The 21762-nt window shown below is 45.6% G+C and overlaps 2 protein-coding genes and 1 pseudogene across 3 annotated transcripts in view; 1 reads left to right on the forward strand and 2 right to left on the reverse strand.

Annotated features, from left to right (window-relative positions):
* Nucleotides 1-2598: 2598 nt before the first annotated feature.
* LOC116282425 (ADP-ribose pyrophosphatase, mitochondrial pseudogene) lies at nucleotides 2599-4311 on the reverse strand (annotated as a pseudogene).
* A 7723-nt stretch (nucleotides 4312-12034) lies between these two features.
* Nucleotides 12035-14356, reverse strand: LOC140699918 (uncharacterized). The gene is made up of 2 exons (XM_072972402.1): nucleotides 13597-14356; nucleotides 12035-12872 (listed from the first exon to the last, which is right to left on the reverse strand). The coding sequence occupies exons 1-2, from the start codon at nucleotides 14354-14356 to the stop codon at nucleotides 12616-12618; spliced, it is 1017 nt and encodes a 338-aa protein (XP_072828503.1). The 3' UTR covers nucleotides 12035-12615.
* The window catches only part of PCGF5 (polycomb group ring finger 5), a 114206-nt gene continuing 105844 nt past the window's right edge, over nucleotides 13401-21762 (forward strand). Inside the window, exon 1 of one of the 2 annotated variants that reach the window (XM_072971590.1) lies at nucleotides 13401-13472. The gene's annotated coding sequence lies outside the window, so the exon portion shown is untranslated. The remainder of the gene's footprint in view (nucleotides 13473-21762) is intronic. The other variant, XM_072971593.1, reaches the window with a different exon arrangement.

Genomic DNA, 21762 nt, shown 5'->3' on the forward strand with positions numbered 1-21762 from the left:
AATTAAATAAAATGTGGAATCCTTGGATTCTAGTACAGAAAAAGGATATTAGTGGAATAATTTGCAAATTTTGAATAAGCTCTGTAGATTAGCTAATAGTAAAAAGTATCAAATCAGTGTTAATTTTTAGGTTTCAATAACTGTACCATGTAAATAAATTTCAACATTTGTAGAAGCCGGGGGAAGGATTATACAGGAATATATATTTTGCAACTTTTTTCTAGGTCTAAAACTATTTCAAGGTAAAAATCTTTTTAAATAAGAAAGTTAGGCCAAGGGTACTGTGATCACATTTACAATTTTTTAAGAGAGGGGGCACAGTATATAAAAAACTATTAACAGAGCAAATAATTCATTGACATACCAGACACTATTCTAGACATTAGGGTTATAGCAGTCAGCAAGACAGAAAAATCACTGGACGCTCTTTTAAGTAGACAGAAATATACAGGATAATTTCAGCTGGTGCTCAATACTATGTGGCAAATAAAACAGTGTGAATGAGTAAAAACAGATTGGGTGAGCTACTTTAGATGATGTGGCCAGGAAAACTCTCTTTTTGGAACTGTCATGTGAATGAGATCTGCCTGACCCAGGAGCTGACTTCGTGACAGTATGGAAGGGCCATTCTAGGCAAGGAAAAGCAAAGCAAAGGCCCTGGGGCAGAAGCAAATATGAAGAATGCCAGGAAGAGAAAAGCTAGACTAGCCAGTGTGGAATGTGGCCAGGTCAGACTAGAGCATAGTCCATAAAGCCGGGTTGGGACAAGACTGACATTCTTAAAAACATCGTTTCATTTTTAGGGGAAAAGGACCTGCAGGAGAACAAGAATGGAAGGAGGGAGGCCTGCTAGGAGGCAACTGCCATAGTCCAGAGAAGGAGGGTGGTGGCTTGATTAGGGCAGCTACTGAAGATAGAAAGCAGCGAATGATGCCAGATGCATTGTGTTGGAGGTCAGGCTAAGTTCTGCTGATGAACTGAACGTGGGAGGAGAGGCAAAGCAAGGAATCTAGGCTAATTCCTTGTTCTCTTGTGCAGCTTGGATAGATTTGGGTGCCAGTTACCTTGGAAGAGTGATGGAAACAGTTTTCTTGGGGGAAAAAAATCAAGAATTCTGTTCTCCATAGATTGAATTTGAGACATTAGAGCTTCATTAGTTCAGGTTTTTGCAGTATTTCAGGTTTCTCAGGTTTCAGGATTATGGGGGCAGTATGTGTAAATGTATTTATTTCCAGGAGCTTAACATTTTGAAGAAAGAAATAATGAAGTAGGTTTAGGAACACTCAAAATATGTTAGACCAACCAGGTGCCTCAATTATTAAAGACGGAGACATCTCACCTGGAAAACTCACTGAGCTGAGAAGAATATATAGAACACATGGCTCCATCCTTAAAACAAGTGGTTATAGAATTCACAAAAAAAAGCAATGAATTAAATTTTTTCCTGAGCATGAACAATGGTGGGCATCCATGGGTGAGCCTTTTTACAATTGTCATCACCTGTAAATACAACAGCTTCCACAAGAAAAACAAATGAAATCCTGCTCGTGCCCTTCAGGTTTAAGAAAGGGAACTCTGACCGAAGGTGCCTGTGGGAAGAGATATAATGGTGACTTCCTTCCTCTTCCTTTTAAAGGAACAGGGCACAGGGAACCTGGAGACGAGAGGCGGGTAACTACTGGAGGGACTATGGTGTTGTGGTCAAGGGGCTGGACTGTTGAGCCCAAGAACCTGTGCTCTAATCCTGCCTCCACCACTCTGGTTGTAGAACTTGGTTCAGGTCCCATAACTTCCCTGTGCCTCGGTTATATCATCTGTAAAACAAGGAATCATGTGGGGTAGACCCTGTGATGCTTGCCCCTTTCCTTCCCCAGATTCCCCCCTCAGCTGCTGGGAGTGTTAGTAGAAGACGGCATTCACCTGTTAGCCCTCCTTGGGCATCGCCTTGGCTAATGACCTCTCTCCCAAGGTCACACCTCCTTCCGGGGCAGCCCACCTGCAATGACTAATTCACAAGGAAGATAAAGGCCTGAATCCTCCCCCGAACCAGAAGAGCTAGAAGAGCCTTCCGAGCCCGAGAGCTCCAAATGGGGCTGACTGTGGGCTTCATCGCGCTTCCACCTCAGTGTCTCACCCTACCCGATCCTGTTTCCTTCTCCTCACTTCCCAGAGCCGATCTCAAGACCACTCTGGGAGAAACATCTTGCAGTGTTCATCACCAGCTCAGAGCTTGCTCCCTGGGGAACCAACCTGTAAGGTAAGAGTACCCTCCATATAGGGTGATCCTGAGGAATAAATAAGTCACCATACATAAGGCACTTAAAAGAGTGTGTGGGATATAAGTGTTAGCTATTATTATTAAATGTTTTCTTATGAGATTATCAGTGCCTATCTCTGTTTGCAAATTGATTATAAACACTTTATATGTTGGGGTTTTTTAAATGGAGAAAAAATTAGCTGTGAATTATATTTTTATTAGGCTGTGATTACATACATCGCCTGATAGAGACTTCTTCATGATAGAAACTGGCATTTTTTGGGTCTTCTGAGATGAGGCTCTCATCTTCTGATTTGAGAGGAAACTGGTGTCCTGAGTTTAGTCCATTCTGTTCAGACGGAATAGTTCTGACAACCAGAGGGAGGGCTGGCTATTAAGCTCATTTTGTCACTGCATTTTTTTTTCTGGTTCATAAGTATTTGATCCTTATGGACTGAAATAGAGATGGAACTTTTCCCTTAAAACTGAAGGTTCTAAAAACAAGAATAATCAGAAAGCTTCTGTACTTGAAAGCAGCAAACACAAGATGCCATAAAGCTAAATTTGAAAAACAAATGTTATCCAGAAAATCAGATTATACATTAGATGAAGCCACAGTCAAATACATCAGGAGAAAGAAAGAATTGACAAATGCAAGCTGGATGGAAAGTAGAGGCCATGGTTGGTAAGAAGTTATCTTTGTTTTACCTATAATTCTTCAAAGAGCATTTGTTGTATAATTGGGTTAAAGCTATGGTTACAGCATATACAATGGGTGACTATATTCCTCTTCTTCCAGTTGGAAAGCCAAGAAATCTGTTTCCATTCCCCCAAATTAGTCCAATATTATTTCCTAATATAAAGCCTCCATCCTGTGAACAGTTTTGGAAATAATCACCAAAAGAAGTAACCCTCCCTGTCCTGTTCATTGGGACTTCTGGGCTGTTTGCGTCTTATCTACTTGTATTCATTTGAAGGCCTTTGGCTTACGTGAGACTCCACACCTCTATTCATGGCAGTCAGGAGACACGTCTTCCCTCCAGTGGGCACCTCGTTTCTCAGCCACAAGCTGAATAAATTAGGAGTGGCTGGCATAAAGTTTGAGTTTATCATTAATGTCCACCCATCTTACTTTCTTGGCATCATCACCAGCTTCCAAAGGAAGATGAGCCATTACCTCCCCTGTCTCCTCATGGTAATTCACAGCCTCTGTCTCCATCCATGCGTTATCCGTGTTTCGGGGGTCATCCACATAGCCTTTATAGACCACAAAGTGTTCCTAGCTGAATAGTTTGTGCAGCTGTTTCTCCAACTCCTGTGCTTCTGTTTCGGATTTCTGTAGGGAGTTCATGGCTTCCTCACCAAATTTCCTCACTGAAGAGGAGCTACTAATCTTCTCTCCGGGATCCACTATCCCCCTAGGGATGGCCCATTCTCCACAGTCTTTCCTTTTGATGGCCACAAATTGCAGGATGTTTCTCCCAGAAACCGGGTGGATAACTCTATTTCCCTTGCCATCGTTTTTCCACCTGGTTAAGATGGGATCTGCAGCCTGACTGGGACCCCAACGCTCCAGGAGCCCTCTGCCAACCAGCCCTATCCGACCTGCAGGATTTCTGGGTCTACCGTTTTCAACCTCATACAAACCGGTCCGGCTCCTTCTCTCAACATGCCCATCCTTTTCGTTAAATTTAGGAGAGAAGTTCCTTTCCCCGACTGGGGGATCTGCCCAAAAGGGTCTGGCCAAGACAGAGCCAGAAGTGTACTCGACAGGCTTGTACTCTGGCCGCTCAACCAGCCAGCTCACTTTCTCGTCGGGGACTGCAGTTCTTTCTACTGTAGAGCCAGGGTACGGAGATGTCCTGGCCTTCTTGTAGGGGGTGTCGGCAGCGCCATCTGACACTGACATGGTGAAGTCTGGGGGAAACCCACGTGATGAACACAGGCTCCAGCCCAGAGATGTCCGGGCAGCTGCTAGGCTTGACTGCCATGGAGGCCAAGGCCACAGAGAGAGACACGGTCTTCAAAGCCTTTGCCAGGCAGTGTCCAGCCATCCATCGCCCAGCGGCCCGCGGGGATTTCCACGGGCGCTTCAGGGGTGGCGCTTCCAACCACGCCTGCAGGGCGCCTTGCTTTGAATGTGTGGCCAGCGGTGCAGCTGGGCCGCGTTGGGTGGGGAGACGCACCAAGACGCCAGCGCAGCTCCCCCTTGGGGCCATCGTCGCGTTAGTATTTTACAATAAAAGATTACAAAGTCTGGTAAGGGATTCCAAAGGTGAAGTGCTGGAGTTGAGAACATCCTCCAAATACCACCAACAAAATGAGCACACGACAACAACAAAAGTGCTTTCTTGCTTAGCAGGGTATTCAGCCTTACGGGTAGATTTAGTTAACTGGGACTAGGACCAGTGTCTGTTTGGGAGAAGGCAGAATGAATGTGTTGGAGGCTGTGGGGAACAAAACTGTTTGTTTGGGAGGCTCAAAAGCCTGGTGAGGGTGACCTCAAAGGAGAGAGCTCACTTGGGGCACCCAGCATGGGGTCCTGGTGAGAAATCCATGAGCAGTGATGTGCATGGTGTGGGAGACGGGTGCAGATCTCAGGCCCATCATTTACTAGCTGAATGGCTTAGACGAGTTGCACAAGCTTTATATTCAATGGAGTAACGGTTACAGCATGCCAGGAGCTGTCAAGCACAGAAGATTGTACTGAAGTCTGGACCTCATGGCCTCTGCTCTTAAAGGATTCTGACTGAGGAGGCAACACATACATTAAAAAACAGAACTGACATGGGAAGGGCAGTGTGCAGTAATCCTTAAGAGTTGAACACAATCAGGTTCAGATCCCAGCTTTCCCTCCTCCTCAGCTTTTGGGTTTTTTTAGGAGGTAATGGGGATTGAACCCAGGACCTCGTGCATGCTAAGCATACACTCTAAGCATACACTCTGCCACTGAGCTATACCCTACCAGCCCCAGCTTGCCTTTCTTAACTGAGATCTTCTCCAGCAAAGTTACTTAAATTGCTTAAGCTCACTTCAGTTCCCTTAGGTGTAAAATGGAAATAGAATTGTGGTGACAGTTAAGTAGGATGTTACATATAAAGCTGTTGGCATAATAACTGGCCCATCATACATATTCAGAAATGCTAGTTGTCATTAACTTTTTGACGGTGCACCTTGAAAACTGTCGATTAGAAGAGGACAGTTGAAATGATCATGGGAATTGAGTGGCTCACATAGGAGGTCAGAGTTAAATAACCTATGATTTCTCTGTCTGGAGAAATTCAGGATGAGAAATAACAGCATCTAGGTCCTGAAATGGTATGAGAAGAGGCACAGGCTAAGTCATTATATCTAAGGACCTACGGAAAAGTATCTGAACATTTGAAACAGATAGTTTTAGAACAAATGCCGTACTGTCCACTCTAATTGAAACCCAAAGGATATTTAACATTTCCCAAAGTTTGTTCTGTGTTATACCACTCCCATGAGAAAGATGTTCAAGAAATAAATGATTTGATTAATCAAATATATTTGGGGAATTCCACCTATTTTACCACTCTCCTTTAGGAATTTAAGATTTACATAGTGTTTTGGGGGAAGGGTATAGCTCAAGTGGTAGAGTGCATGTTCAGCACCCAAGAGGTCCTGAGTTCAATCCCCAGTACCTCCTCCAAGTGGAAATCAATGAAGAAACCTAATTACCTCCCCCTCAAAAAGCAAACAATAACAAGATTTACATAGCGTTTTAAAGACCCTGTGAATTCCAGTAAAAACAAAACAAATCAACCCTAAACAGTTTAATTCTATTTCATCTAGTATTTTCCAAACTATTGGACCAGAGAATGCTTCTATTATGCAATAGCTGGCATTATTTTAAGAACACACTTCCTCAAGTTTAGAAAAGTTTCAAAATATATATATGTGCTTGGGGGTAGATCTCTAACCACTTGAAGTCGTCATCATCAGCAACAGCAGCATCTCTGTGGAAGGCAACTACTGAATACCCACTCATCACCCTCATAAAGAACTCTAAACTAAAGGAGCTAGGCTTCCTGAAAGCTTGAAACCCAGAAATAGTTGGGACTATAGAGAACAAAATGGTAGAGAAGGACTGAAAGCAAAGAAATATGAGACCTGGTCATCATGAATCACCACCACCACCACCACCATCATCATCATCATTGTTGAGAATTTATGTGTGCACTGTACAAAGTGCCACTAGAAAAGAAAGATGATCATTAAAGGACATGGTCTGAGCTCTGTAACTAGTGTCTTCTTATGGCTGCATTTTTTTTTCAATCATGGAATTCCTATTCCCCTGAGTCTCTCAGAAATATATTAGGAAGACCACTGATACGAAAACTTAAACATTTTGGAAGAAGACATTTGTAAATTCCTCATATTATTAGTACCAGGTATCATAATGTAACTCACAAGAAATAAATGAAGCAGAAGGCTTGGGTCTGATTCTACCTTCTCCCCATCCGAGACAGTTTAGCTTTGCATCTGACACTTGGCTTCCCTGAGTCTTGATTCTTCATTCTAAAAAGAATCAGATGGCCTCTGTTATCCACAAAAGTCCTTCTGGCTTTAACATTGTCTTATTCTAGGATCTATGAAAATCTCATTATTGGAAGGCCAAGGTCAAATGCTATGAATCAAAAAGATCAGATGTTCAAATATAAACAACCAGATGCTTGAGGGCAAGAGACACTTGAGGAAGGCAAGGGAACAGGGGAGGCATGGTGTGTCAAGTAAGTGCAGAAAGAGAGTGGGCCAAAGGAGAATTCTTGGAGCACCTGGAAAGGAACATCAAAACCAGTAATGAGGGGTTTTGTTTTGTTTTTAGCATCAAAGGGAAGCAGACTTAAATCAGACCATTTGATGATCATGGTGCAAAAGGTGCCCTAAGGGAAGGGAATGAAATACCATAATAGAGACCAAAAGAATTATTTGCTGGGAAGCCACTGGGGAGATTCTCTTTCCTAAATTGTCTTCTGAGGCAACAATGTCTGAAGCAGAAAAACAAACAGAGCTCAACACAGAGAAAATTCTGCTCCCAACCATGGGAAAGCCCTAAAGGAACTTTGACCTGTCACTATGAACTATTCTTGGGTCAGAGCTTGTCTGTGTGATTCCCATTTTATCAAGAATATTATGGAGGCCAGAGTGGGGACAGGGAGGATCAGGGTGAGTACAGGGCTCCAGCAGTGCAAGAATCCCGAATCACCCCTCCAGCCTCTGTTGGGAAGCAGAAACAAGTGGCACCCAGCAAACTGGATTATCATAAATTATCCATCTCTTCCTAAAGTGATGCTAAGGCTCAACTTTTGAAAGAAATCTGGAAGGAAAGCAGAGAAAAGGGTTCCTCCTCTCTTTAAAGTGATAATACTGATAATAAATAACAGCAATCAAACAAATCCCATTTACTAAATGCCTTCCATGTTCCAGTCTGTGGCATACAGGTTTCCCCAGGTTTGCCTGCCTGGTTTAGAATCCTGGTTCAGCCACTTCTTGGCTTGTTGATCTTGGGAACTTCTTTGGGCTTTAGTTTTCTCATCTAGAAATAATAATGGAATCTATATTAAAGGGTCAATATGATATAATTCATTTAAAGAGCTTAGAATAATGCCTGGTCCATAGTAACCTCAACAAATATTAGCTATTATAGGTACTGTTATTAATAAATAAACCTTACATTTTCATTTTATCTAATTTTCAAATTACCCTATGCATTAGGCACATATACTAATAACATCACCAATTAATAGACTGTGGACATGGCAGTTCATGGAAGTTAAATAACTTGCCCAAGGTCTCACAGCTAGTTTACTGGGCTATGTCTCAGAACTGGAAAGGCTTGGCAATAGTAAACTTGTATTTTATTGATAGTCTAAATGCACACTGAATTTTATTTTATATGGCAAAATGTCACCATTTTATTGTAACTAAAAAAAAAATTAAGTTATATTAAGACGGTTCTGCTAGGTTCACTCTGTATGAGAGGAAGAGGTTGGAGAGAGACAATGAAACCTTTAGCAACCTGTTGTAGTAACACAGTTGTAAAGAGAAAATGCCCTGAACCATGTGCCAGTTCAGACTAGAAAGACGGGTCAGAGAGACAGCCTGATGTGAAAGAGGAGGCATGAAGGGAAGGAAGAATCAAAGACCATTCATTTTAATCCTAAAGGGCCCAAAGGATGGTGGTGACAGGTAGAAATAGGGAAGTAAGGAGGGCAGCTGGCAATGGACCCTTTCAGATGGACAAGGCATGGCAGATGATGGCTTTGGGAATTCTAGATTCTGCCACTGACATTTGTGCCTCAGTAGCCTCTCCTATAAAATGAGGAGTTGATCTAGAATTAATCCTTCAATTCCTTCCAGCTTCCTAGAGAAAACCTGTCAATGAAATAGAGGAAGTAGAAGAAAGATATTGGGGATTAAAGAGTCAGTGAGTGCTCAAGGTATTGGGTCATTAGTCTGGCTTTGAAGTAAAAGAGAAAAACGGGACAATGATTGACTTTTTTTTTTAATCTTTTTTTTTTAATGGAGGTACTGGGTGTTGAACCCAGGAGCTCATGCATGCTAAGCATGTGCTCTGCCACTGAGCTACACACCCCCACCAACATTTTTAAGATTAAAGAAAACTATGCCGTGTAAGAAATGACGTCAGCAGGATAATTAATACAGCCATATGAAGAATAGAGGCTGTCTATAAATTAACCTAAGAATTCTAAACTAAAATGTGAAACAATCAAAGTCAAGTAGTCTCTATTTATAGGAAAGATAAGCTTCAGTTTGTGTGGTGTGATGTGAGGGGGTTAGGAAAGTCCAGCTGCCCCCAAAATACCTTTCTGACCCTTAAAATACTGCCTGGATTTCCACCATTAAAAAAAACCCTGTGGGTGTGGTTTGTATAGGGAAATGCACATTTATTTCACATTCAGCTGTTGTCATGCTTTCTGGTGAATTAGTGTAGCAAGCTGACAACTAGCTAAGGACAATCAACTGAGGAGGCAAAGCTTTGGAAGAGGAGGCAGAAGGGATCTTTTGGTATGTGTGGCATTTATTGCAACAGTCAGTTCAACAACACGTGGGCACCTGTTGTGCCCAGATCCTGAGCTATGTTCTAGAGATGAGAAGGTGAGGAGATTGTGGTTCATTTCCTCAAGGTGCTTAGAGTCCAGAGAGCAGGCTGCATGAAGATCCTGGAGCTGGGGGAGTTTTGAAAAGCGGGACCAGGGACCTGGAAAGGAAAAGTTGGGGGGGGGGGGTCAAAGAAGATTCTTACTATCACATTTTTGTTGAAGGATTGGACACTCAATTCAAGGAAGGCTTTTTCTTGATGCCAGTGAGTTCCCCTAAGGAACTACCAAAATTTTAAACTGGTAGGTTTGACACTTTGTAGGCTGCAGAATGACAGGTCATCCATATCCCTTTAATTCAATGATTTTTTTTGGTCCTTTAAAATTTAAATCAGTAAAATTTGACTGTATCAGAACTTGTAAACTATATTGTAGACTATGAAATACAGGTCCACTGCTAATTTTGATGTCCCTCTTCCCTCGGGGAACCTCACACATGCAGCACTGATTGCACGGTGGGAATACTGAGGTTGGTACAGAACAGGCAGCAGGAAGTGTGGAGGAACGGGAGCTAGAAAGATAACTGAGAACTTCTTTAAACGGCAGACAAGAGGAGCACCATATTCCCATAGATGGCATTCAACAAGCACCCTGAGATATAACTTCTAGTAATGGAGAGGACACTCAACTATGGCTTAAGAGATTTGGGGGGCCACTTGTGGCTCTGGTGTCTGCCAGCAGAATGGCTTTGGGAAAACATAACATTACTTACCTATATTTATTGAACACAGACTATCTGATAGGCAGTGTGCTATGTGTTTTACCTGTAAAAACATTTAATTCTTAACAACAACCCACCAAGATAGGTTCTACTTCCTATTTTATAGATCAGGAAACTTAAACACAGATAAGCTCAAGCTCATATAACCTAACATTTGTCAAAGCAGGGATTTGAATACAGGTAGCCAAACTCTAATGCCCATGTTTAACTACCATGATACTCCAGGTAGAGAAGTCTTTTGGGCCTCAGCTCCCTTAAAAGTGGACATGTAAAGCCAGACAATGTCCAGATTTCTTTCTAGTTTTAAAATGTTATGATTCTAATTACATGAATTACACCTATTCTAAATATGCTTAGAATTAATCTGTGTTTCTGAGTGCCCTGTCTTAGAGAACTGAGATTTAAAGACAAATTTCTGAAATCTGGTCTTTCCTAGTCATCTCTTATGTTTCAGTCAAGTTGGATTTTCACTCTACTAAGACTGTCCTTCCTCAATCTCCATCTATTGAAATTCTACCCAGCTATTGAAATGCTACCTCGTTCAAAGAGCCATTCTCAATCTTTGGAGATTTAGAGTGGAGATGTATTAGACTGTTGGGGTTTGGGATCTAGGAAAAATATCTGTGCTAATGAAAGGAAAAGATGTAGCACACGGAGAAGAAAGGGTGGAGAGAGACACTTAAGAGATGAGGAAGGTTAAGAGGACTAGCAGCAGTGTCGCTGGTGACCTGCACCAGCAAAGCCTTCCCTGAAACCAGCAATCATGAAGACACCAGTTATATTCAGTAGTGCCCAGCTAGTATATGTGAGGTGAGATAACAAATGTAAAATATTTCGCATAGTGTCTAGAGAGGCAACAAGATGATAGTTCCAAATTCCATCACCTCTATAAGAAATTGCTTATCTCCTTCATGCTGAAGAAGGCTGCCATCCTACCCAGGAAGGAGCAGGATAAGCAGAGGTCAAGGGCAGGAGGAGGTATGTGGGAACACAAAGAGAAAAGTGAGCCAGAGATAGAGAAGAGGAAAAAGGGAACATAAGGGAGTCATGGTAAAGAAGTGGACACAGGAGAAATGGAAGCAAAAGGGCAAAGAGAGAGAAGAGAGTTCTGGGACTCGGAAAGAAAAAGAGAAAGTTTGTGCTGCCCACAGAGAAGCCAAGCCCCAGAGGGAGAGTCCCAGAGGTAATCAAGTCCTGGAGGTAATCAAGCATCCAAGTCTAGTGCAACCTCAGATTCCTTCTCCTTTCCTTGTCCTGATCTGTACTGGAGGGGTTCTGAACCCTGCCTCCTGTATCTTGTCCACTGGTCTCTCTTGTGTCCTACTACTGGGTGGTCCCAGAGGGTGAGGAAGGAAAAGGCCAGGGGATTCCTTCCCCGCTTTCTGCTTTGGGAGGCATCTCCAGCAGTAGCTGAACATCCCTCATGGCTCCAGCGCCCACTGGACAAGCCCTTCCTGGTTCTGGTAGCCTCTTCCCTTTATCCGTCCAGACCTAGGAGAGAAGATGCACCCAGCAGTTACTAATCTCAGAGTTGCCTCACCTTTCCCTGGTTGTAATTATAGTTCTTTCAACAGCTTTGTAACTAATGCACTGCATTAAATGATCACCATCGAGGAACCTGGAAAAGAAAACGTTTGTTCTTGGATTCACCCTCAGAGTTCAAACACAGCTTTCGCAGGGGGACTGAAAGCAGTGCATCTAGTGAGTAAGAAACCCAGACATTCCAAAAGTCAGGGAGGGTCCGGGTCCACTTCTCCATTGCTTGATTGGAGAGCGATGGATCCACAGTGGCTGTCAGAGTGGAGGGGCTCTTAGCCAGGGAATTATCTGTAAAATGACTGGGTTTGTGGCCATTCATGTCTATTTCTTCATGATTTACTATACTCATTTTAATCATCTTGAGCCTCAGCATAAGGAACATCTGTTTTTATTCCTCCAAGCAGCATTAAGTGCCCATAATGAGTACAGACGGCACACAGCTAGGTGTGGTGAGGTGGAAACACAGAGACACACTGGGAGGGCAATCTCAGGGTTTTGAAAGTGTTTGCTTTTTGCAAGATAAGGTTTGTGGATGGTCTGTCAGGAGACCCTCTTGATAGAGATGCTCTTGAAGTTTTGCAGTCCCAGCAGAGCTGCAGACACTCAGTTTTATTCTTCAAGCGTTCATCTCTCCCATCCCCAGAACCCTGTTAAAACTAGGTTCCTGTTCCACAGCCTAGTGGGGGCACAGAGTAGGCATATGGCTGACCCTCAAGCCACAGGGGGAGGATTCTGCACAGCGGTCGAGGAGGCTGCACCGAGATGGTAGGAGATGGTGTACAAGCTGAGTCTACGCTGGAGGGAGCGATGGGGTTTCCGGCAGAGAACAAAGCAGGATCAAAATCAATTATGAAAGGACAGGGGCATCTGAGGTGTTGTCTGTAGAAAAGGGCTTGAGGGGTGAGGCGGCAGTGGAGAAGAGACTGAAAGGTGGAGGCCCAGCTGCAGAGGACTCAGACTAAGGAGCTGGGGCTTGAGGCTACAGGAGTCATCAGAGGATCTTGAGCGTCCTGTGGCAAGGTCACTTCTGGGATGGCAACTTTGAATGCTGCGCGGAGGACGGATTTACAAGCAGAGAAGCTGGAAACAGGCGAAGGAACTGCGAGCTCCCAGGGGTAGCTCATATAGGAGGCCTCAGCTTGACCATCGCCGAAGGGGCATATTGACATTTGAGCTGCTTTTCTCTCCATCAAGGGCAAACATCCTCCGTCTGTTGGGGTGGGGTGGGATCGGGTGGTGGGTCAGGGGCAGAAAAAATGTCCCTTCTACGCCCAGATGGTACGATGACTCCAGCCTCTGAAGTTTCGAATTTCTCCTTGCCAAGGTCGGGCCCCTACAGGTGGGCGCTGGCGAGCCCGGGCCCAACGAGTGGCTTGGCGCCCGCCCCCGGCAGCCGCCGCGGCTCGTCCCCTCCAGGCCCGGACGCCGCCGCGGGCCATGCCGGGCAGGGCGCTCCGGGAGCTGCGCGGCGGCGGCTCGAGGAGGCCTGGCGGGCGGCGGCGAGAGGCTGTGCCCCAGTTTGTGTCCAATCAGGGAGTGCGGGCTGTGCCCCGAGCCGGGCAGCAATGCGTAAACAAACCCACGGCAACTCCTCCGCCCCCTCGGCGCGCTCGCCCCGCGCCCGCCGCCGCCGGCTCCGCTCGCCTCGAGCCGCCTGCCCGCCCGCCCGCCCGCCGGGGCGGCCCCCCCGCCCCGCGCCGCCCGCACCCCCGCCCCGCCCCCGCCGGCGCGGGCGCCCTCACCTACCGCCCCACGCGCGCGCGCTCGCGCACCACGCGCCCCGCCCGGCTCGTGGCCTCCCGAGAGCAAGGTAAGGGCGATGCGCGGGGACCCGGGCGGCTCCCCCGCCCCGCGCGGCCCGGGGAAGTTTCTAGCGTGGCCGTATTCCGCCGGGCCGGGGAAGGGGGCGGGGAGGCCCCCGGCGCCGGGCGTACCGGCGGGCAGGAGGGGGCCGCCTGGCGCTCGGGGGTCACAAGTTGCCCAACCTGCCATCCTGGCGGGCGTCGCGCGGAGAGGGGCTGGAGGCGCGGCGGGGCCGGGCGCGGCGCGGACGAGGGGAGGGCCCGGAGGAACTTTCTCCTCCCTGGAGGGGCTCCCGCCTGCCCGGGCCGCGGCCCCGCCGCGGGAGCAGCCGGCCCCCTGGCTGGAGGGAGCCCAGGAAACGTGTTCGAAGAAGCTGACGCAGTTTGTGACGCTCGCGGCTTCCTGGCGGGGACCGGCGGCGGCGGCGGCAGCGCCTTCGCCGAGGAGGGACGAGCCGAGGCGGCGCTCGGGCCCTTCCCCCGCCCGAAGCCGCGCGTCCCGGCGCCTAGTTGGGGGGCCGGGGGCTTGGGACGCGAGCATCCAGTGGCGGCCGGGAGCCGGGCCCCGGCAGCGCGCGTCGCTTCCGTTTTGATTCGCTCGGGTTATTATATAAGATGTCACGGAGAGGAAAGGGGCGAGCGGGCGGCGCGTCGGCCTTCCGCGAGGGGCGGGGAGGGGCGGGAGGCCGGGCCGGGCGGGGACCCACCTGTGCACCCTCCGCGCCCCCTGCGGGTGCCGCCCGCGCGCCGTCCGTGGCCAGGAGGCAAGGGGGGGGGTGGCGGCAGCGGGATGGACGGACGTGCTCGCAGCTCCCCTCCTGGCCCTGGGGACTCTCGGGCAGCGGCCGAAACGTGCTGTTTCCTCTCGGCCGCCTTGCCTGGGTCGACACATTTCTGGCTTCGGGCATTTGTACTTTGAAACATTTGTTTAATATTAAGGAAGCTGCGTGTGCGGCCGCCCCAGTCCGCCCGGAACGTGTGGCCGTGAGCTCCGGGGCGGAGAATGAATGAATCATCGCCCCGCGGACCGGGCGCGGATGATTCATGCGGGGTACACCCCGCGCGTACTCGCCGGGTGCCTCTGACCCAGGGACGGCGGCCCTTCTGCGGCGATGACGCCTGGAGGGCTCGGGGAGAGGTAATGCAAAAGGGTGGCAGCTTATTTTTCCCCCTCCTTCTGCAATTTTGGGGAACTCTGAGGGGTCGAGTTTCCAGATTTTCCGAGGCTTGTTGAGGTTCTTGGAAGGGTTACAAAATTCCACCTGGCTGCGTTAATGAGTCGGTGGAGGAGCGCTGATTCGCTGCAGGGTTGGGTCCTCTCTCATTCAGAATCTGGATGGCGTCGAGTGCGGTATTGGGCTCTGAAGGAATCCTTCTAGTAATTGCCTCTACTTCAGTACCGCTAAAGTAATTAGCAAAAACTTTGAAAGTTAGTGGATCTTAAAAATAAGTGGCTCCTAAGTAGAGGAGTCCTACTTAAAGGTTTAGGTTTTGGGGTTTGTTGTTTTATGTTTTTTTCTTTTTTTTTTTCCCGAGCCGAATCCTAAAAGGAATCTAACTTGACATTAATTCAGAACTTTTTACCACTGCGACCACCCTTAAAGACCAACTTGGCTCATTCCCACCACACCCCACGCTTGTAGGATTAAGAGTAAAGTTTTCTCATCGTTTAGGACCCATCTCAGATGGCATCTCCTCAGAAAGGCCTTTAACCCCTCACCCCAGGGACCACCACCCCCAGTCCTATTTTATTTTCTTCATAGCACTAAATTGTTATCCGGAGTGATTTTCTTTGGGTTTCCTTTAAATCTTGTATCTCTGCACTAGAAGGTAAGCACCACTGTGGCAGGAATCTTTGCCTGATTTGTTCCTTTGCCATTAACTCTAGCACCTAGATCAGTGCCTGGCATATTAGGCACTCAGGATTTGTTGACTAGTGAATGAATGCATTCCTTTTTCCTGATTTCTTCGTGAAACTTTGTCAGTTGAAATTCACTGCCAGGTGTGGACAAAGCAGTAAGATGGTACAGTTCTATTTTTTTTTCTTCCAGTTTTCTTTTGATTGATTTACTTCCTCCTCTGTGCTGTTAACTTATAGCACAAGATGGGTTTGAGCATCATATCCTAAGATGCTGAGCAGAAAGAAAGATAAGGCAGGTGGAGCCTTGTCAATGGAAGGTGTGTTACTGTATAAGTCAATGGATGATAAAAATATTATCTGTGCTAGTTGAAAAAATGTAGGATATTGAAAGGGAATCGGCAAAATCAGATTCCCATGGTACTGTTTCCACTCATATTTGAAATACTGATATTTCTATATTCCTCCGTCCCCACTTCCTGCACACCAGCCTCAAATTTAGCTGCAGTTTTAGAAGGTCCATAGTAGGTAGCATGTAATATGAAATGTTCATTTAGCTAAATGAATACAAGATTTACATTTCTGCTTTGTTGTTGTTAATGTTGATAACTAACTCCGCAGAAGAATAGATGGAAGGAGTAGATAGAATCATTAAATACAATGTAAAAATTAAGTTAAAACTGTAATATATCAGTGATATAATGGAAGAAGGATTTGAATGTAGTGCTTCATACCGCCTCCTTCGAGGATAAACTTTAATGAACTTTTTTATTATATATAAATAACAAACTTCAGAGGCATATTAGTCGGCTGTAAACCTGTAGGAATATTTTCAGAACTCAGTACTTCTCAACTCTCTATTAAAGAAGAGTGAGTTTTCAACAGTTCCCTTCCCATAATAGTAGCCGTGATCACTTTCAGAAGCATGATCTCAAGACTAAGCTCAGATATAATACAGTTTTAAAGCTAAAAGCGATCTTCAAATTGCTTGGCATAGTTTATTCCTTCTTATCCCTCCCTTTATTGAGGAAACTTAAGGCACAGTGAAATGACTTGCCCAGTATGCAGGGCTGGGATTAGAACCAAGCGTCCTGACTTCTTGTTGGAAATCCTCAAATTAGCCAGGGCTCCCATAGCTGGGGGACGAGTGGTTCCTGTCTTGAGTAATCCATGGTCTGCCTCTTGCCGGTGAGCTCTCAGACAGTAAAATTATGTCTTATTCAGCTTTGTGCCCTTCCATGTGCCTTGGGCATCTTGGGGTTTGACAAATACATGTTGGGTGTTGTTGGACAAATTTATTTTAAGTTGAAAATATATCTGAGAATTGAAAAAGCAGGAAAACATATCTCTTCCAGGCTGAAGAAGTCTTTTGAGAAGAAAGAATGTTGGCAGTAATTAGCCTTAGAACTTTTATAGTAATGAAGCTGTTGTTTAATTTTCATACTTCAGAAACTTCAGCTACAATGGCTTACACCTTACAGGTGTGCATGCTTGCTTAGTTGGCACAACTATTGCCTGAAGAAACAGTTGCAGGCTGTTGCAGGACGTCTGGTAGGTCTTGCCTTTGGCACAGTATCCAGTTAGACAAGCCTAGATATTACAGCTAGACAGAATTGGGGCTGAAGCTCAGGTCTGCCCCTAACAAACAGGACTCCCTGTAGCAAGTTACTTTAATTTTTTTGAGCATCCTCTTGTCTCTGAATGGGGGTGATACCACCTACCTTGAAGGACTGCTGTGAGACTGGGATAATGTATACACAGTACCGCATGTACACAAGGCCCTTCATAAGTGGCAACTTTTATGTTATGACTTCTGCTTTATGTGACCAGGGGAGCAGCTTAATTTCTCAAAGCTTCTTTTTTCCCAACTGGAGAATTCGTGATTACCATGGGAGGAGGGGAATTAAATGATGCCCTAAGATCTTGTCTAACTGTGTAGTTTAAGGAACTGATAAAGAATACACAGTTCTACAGTTTTAGTTTAAACGAAATGATTCATGTGTACATTCTTGATCTACCAAGAGCAACTGCAGAAATCGTTAATTTCTGGGCCTTCCTAAGCATTTGGCATGATTAGCTTTGATGATGTTAAGTACATTTTCATTATTTTATATGCTTTGAATGATGGATACAAAGTTAACCTGACTGTTTCAACCTCTCATTCAGCTTCCTGTACATAAGGCAGTAGGAGGAGGATATGGATTACTCAGACATACCCAGCCTTCCTTTGAGAGGCTTAGGGGGCATGTAGGGAGCGTAAGACAGATAACCAAAGGCCTTAGCACGTGGAGGGACTGTTACAGAGGCAGAAAGTACATGCTTTGTGATTTCAGAAGAGGAAAACACTATCAGCTGGCAGAGATGAGGGGGTCAGCCTGCACTCAGACTTGAAGGAAGGGATATCTGAGCATATCCAGGGATGCAGAGGAATATGGTTAAGCTGGGGGGTGAGGAGTCTTGAAGCAGGAAAGTGGGATGGCAGACTGCATGGCAGAGTTAGGACCATATTATGAGCATCTTGAACACTGGGCTAAGGAGCCCGGTTAGTAGGCAGTAGAAAACTATCAAAGGTAGTTTGAGTCGGGGAATGATGTGATTAAAGCTGTGCTTTACAAGGATTAATCTGTACTGTGGAAGCCATGGATAATCCCAGTTAGAAAGCTATTAAAATGGTTTCCAGACAAGAGGCAGTGAGAACCTAAATTATGACTGGGGGCAGTGGGGTTGGGTGAGACACTGTAGAAACAGTAAATGCAACAGGACTTGTTGGCTAATTGGATGAGAGAATTGAGGGGGAAAGTCCAAGACTGGAGCTGAGTGATGTTGGATGGTGATAGCAGAAATTGAAATAGTTAGGAAGGGCCACTGGTAAAGCACCATAAGTAGTATGCAGTCAGTAAATATTTGTCTAATTAATCGGCGTGATTATAAGTTTGATTTGGGTATATTAATTTCTTTGTGCCTGTGGACCATCCAAATGGATGGGAGCCGTTAAAAACAGAGATGCATTTGCAGGCATTCTTAGGGAAGGTGGGTAGTGAAGCACCGAGAAGGGTTCGGAGTGTGAGTGAAGAGAAGAAAAGGCCAGGGAGGAGCTTGGAAAAACCATATTCATTGGCTTGGAGGGAGACAGACCGGGGGTGACAGGATGCAAAGAAGAAAGAAGCAGAAAGAGAACAAAGAAAAGATAGGGAGAGAGGCGAGGAAGGAGAATTTGGAGAGGACAAGTAGGGTAGAGGGGCTGAGATTGAACACTGGGAGAAGGTCATGAGATTTGTTCGTGAGACCATTGCTAATAGCCTTTGAGGATCAGGGTCACTGGGCAGTGGAGACGGAAGTCAGCCAGGTACCTGCGAGGCACCTGAGTGGGAAGGAAGTGCAGAGAGTGAGTGCAGACTAGGGCTGGACCATGAAAATCGGAGAGGACAATAACTTGAGGTGATGAGAGTGCAGTGAAACACTCTTTAAACGAAGCCATGAGAAAAGCCCAAGAGTATTGTGGGTAGAGTGGTGGTCATTGGAGCAGGAGAGACTGACGATCAGGAGAGGGGGTGGGGGGCGGTGGATGCACCAGGCCCTCGTCAGGAAGAAGGGATAGGAGCTCGATAGGGTGACCATACATCCGATTGCCCAGGATGGTCTCTGGTCACACGTGTTACCCCAATAAGTGGGACAATGTTTGGACAAATATTACGGATATTTGGACAAGTAATGACTGTTTTGATTCTAAAACAAAGTCCTGTTTTAAGTAATAAATCATTTGATCATGACAAAGGTCGTTAGTTATTCATGGAAAAACAAGTGTGACATGGAGGGGAAAAGATTAAATGAACCAAAAAGAAACTGAGATTTAGAGAGTAAAGTTGGAAGCTGGGAGGGAGTGTGACTGTATTTGAAATAGGTTAGTTCCCCCTTTTTAAGAAAGAAAGAAAAGCAGAGGAGGCCAGTTTATTTGCTGAGTATGTTGAGAGTGAGAGGTAAAGTTGGGAGGTGGAGGAGGGGGAAAGGTTTGGAGTAGCTGTGGGAGCCAAAGGTGATGAGGGCCTGACAGACTGCCCAGGGGCCTTAGCCTGGTAAGAGGGCAAACCTTCCCTGTATTTATGACTTTCTCCAGCAGTCCTCAGAAAATTGGAAGTGGAGATGGTGTGAGTATCATTGAAACTGCCAGCTCCACATGGGTCTTGGTTTGAGTAGGAAGGCAAGTGAAACTAGAGTGTTGATGGGCCGGGAGTATAAGTGAGAATGAGATTAGAATGTGTGGTGGCTGGTTCAGCCGAACGAAGGAAAGGGAGAAATGCAGATGTGGAGGGGTGTCCTGGGGCCAGTGCTTAAGGGCCTTGGGGACTTTTAGAGTATCTGTCTTACCATGATGGAGGGATCAGAAATGAGCAACGATGTAAATTCAGAGCGTGGCTGAACTAGAGGAGGGTGAAGTGACTCAAGCATGAGGTGGAAGCTCACTGACCTTCAGGAATTATGGGGACAGGATGTCAGATGATTATAGACCAATGTCAGGATCTGTTTAAAAAATTCTGGAAAACATTTATTAAAGCCTTTCTGAGCCCTTAGTCTGTAGAGTTGGAGAGGACCTTAAAGAGAGGGAAGATGGAGAAGCTAAAGTCTTTTAAAGGCTTTCGAAGAAGATTTGAGACCTGCCCCAGATCACAGACATATGTGGCAGAGCTGGCTCTGGAAAGAACCAGAATCCCTCAATCTCAGTTCAATATTGCCCCCTAAGGCAGAAGAACCAATTAAAGGATCCAGTGAACAAAGTCTTGGAATGCTTCCTCGCTGTTCAGCTTGCCCTCTGCTCTTAGAGCACCAGTGTTGGCAGGCACGGAACCCCACTGAGGAGAGCTATGGGGTCGGGTGCACGTGCTCTGACTTCTACCTGAAGGGCAGGTGATGGTGTCTTTGAGGAGGACCCATGGAAAGCATCAGTTCTTCCCCAGTAATGAAAAAAATAAATAAGAATCAGCAGATGGACAAAATATTAACTTTGTTATTGAAGACCAGACTGGGAGACAGCGTGCTGTGAAGCCCAGAATGGTCTTGTGCACCCTCCACACATGAGGCTAGACTTTGAAACAGCCTACTGGATGGAAAGTTTGAGGTTGCAGAGCAGAAATACCCAGGTTTCTGCCTTTCACTGTTCAGGCAAAGAGAAAGAGTCCAAACCTTTCATGCTTACTACCTTTCATAGAAAAACTCCATCCATTTGCAAACTGAGAAACAGACCCATGGCTGTCAGGCACCAACCCCGTAACTTGCTCCACCTCTATGGGGAGATAATGGTGTAGGGCAAGAAGACAGCAGTGGATCGGGAATAGCCTCCTTTGGAAACCCTGGGCGTAGGAGAGAGGCGTTCGGTCCTCTGGCACGTAAGGTTATAGACCACTCATAACTTCCCTGTTTGCACTGGAGTTTAACTTCTGAGGCAGCAGGTGCATTATTATGTTGATTAGAAGTGAGTGAAATGACTCAAAATGGTTTACACATAGGTCCATAGTTAATCTATTTCATAGCCATGCCTAGTGGCACTCCTTCCTCGCTGGGGATCTCGGGAAACTCACAGATGTCGCAGCAGAGACCACCGGCTTTGATACCCTATTTTTCAATTCAGAACTTTTGGAAAAGTAGAAGGACCCCTTCATTGGACATACGACACTTGGAATTTGTCCTGATTCTGTCACTACCAGTGACCTTACTAATTCATTGTTACATGCCTCAGTTTCCTCATCTGCAGCACGGGAGAAAATAATGCCGGTTCTGTTCCCAGGTATTTGATGTGAAAGCTGTTTGCAAATAAATAGTGTCATGCGAATGTAAGGTATCAGTATTACCATATGGGATACAAGGTACATTTTGAGGTTTAAGAACTTTTTTAAATTAAAGTGTTTCAAATAAAATAACTAAGATGACTACTGAAATTTGGTGGGACTCACTCTGGTAGGCACTTCAGGTAAATCATGATGAGTTTCTCCCTTTCTCCGTCTCCGTGTCTGGCCAAGTGAGATTAAAGCACTGTGTTTCATGACAAATGAAAATTTTGCCTTTTTATCTATTTCTCTTTTAACTGTTAAAAGGTCTTTTTTTTAACTGTAAAATATAACACGTATATAACTTTTGAAATGTAAATGTACAGTCCAATGAATTATTTAGAAAGTTAACATCCATGTAGCTACCTTCCAGCTCAAGAAATAGGACAATTTCATTCCTCCCCACCCCCGTAGGAATCCTTTTTCTTTGTTAGATGCTTGGTTTTCTTTTCAGGGAAGTTACGAGTAGTAGCAGGAGGCAATTATGAATATTGACAGATCCAAAATATTTGCTCCTTTGAGTGGAATTAGAGCAAAGGAGTAATATTAGTGTTTTACTCTGTAGTTATTTCTTATTTCTGTAACTATGAATATAGTGTTTTGGACAAGTCCTGGGTTTTC

Source organism: Vicugna pacos, chromosome 11 (assembly GCF_048564905.1).
Source record: "Vicugna pacos chromosome 11, VicPac4, whole genome shotgun sequence".
In the NCBI taxonomy this organism is placed as follows: Eukaryota; Metazoa; Chordata; class Mammalia; order Artiodactyla; family Camelidae; genus Vicugna; species Vicugna pacos.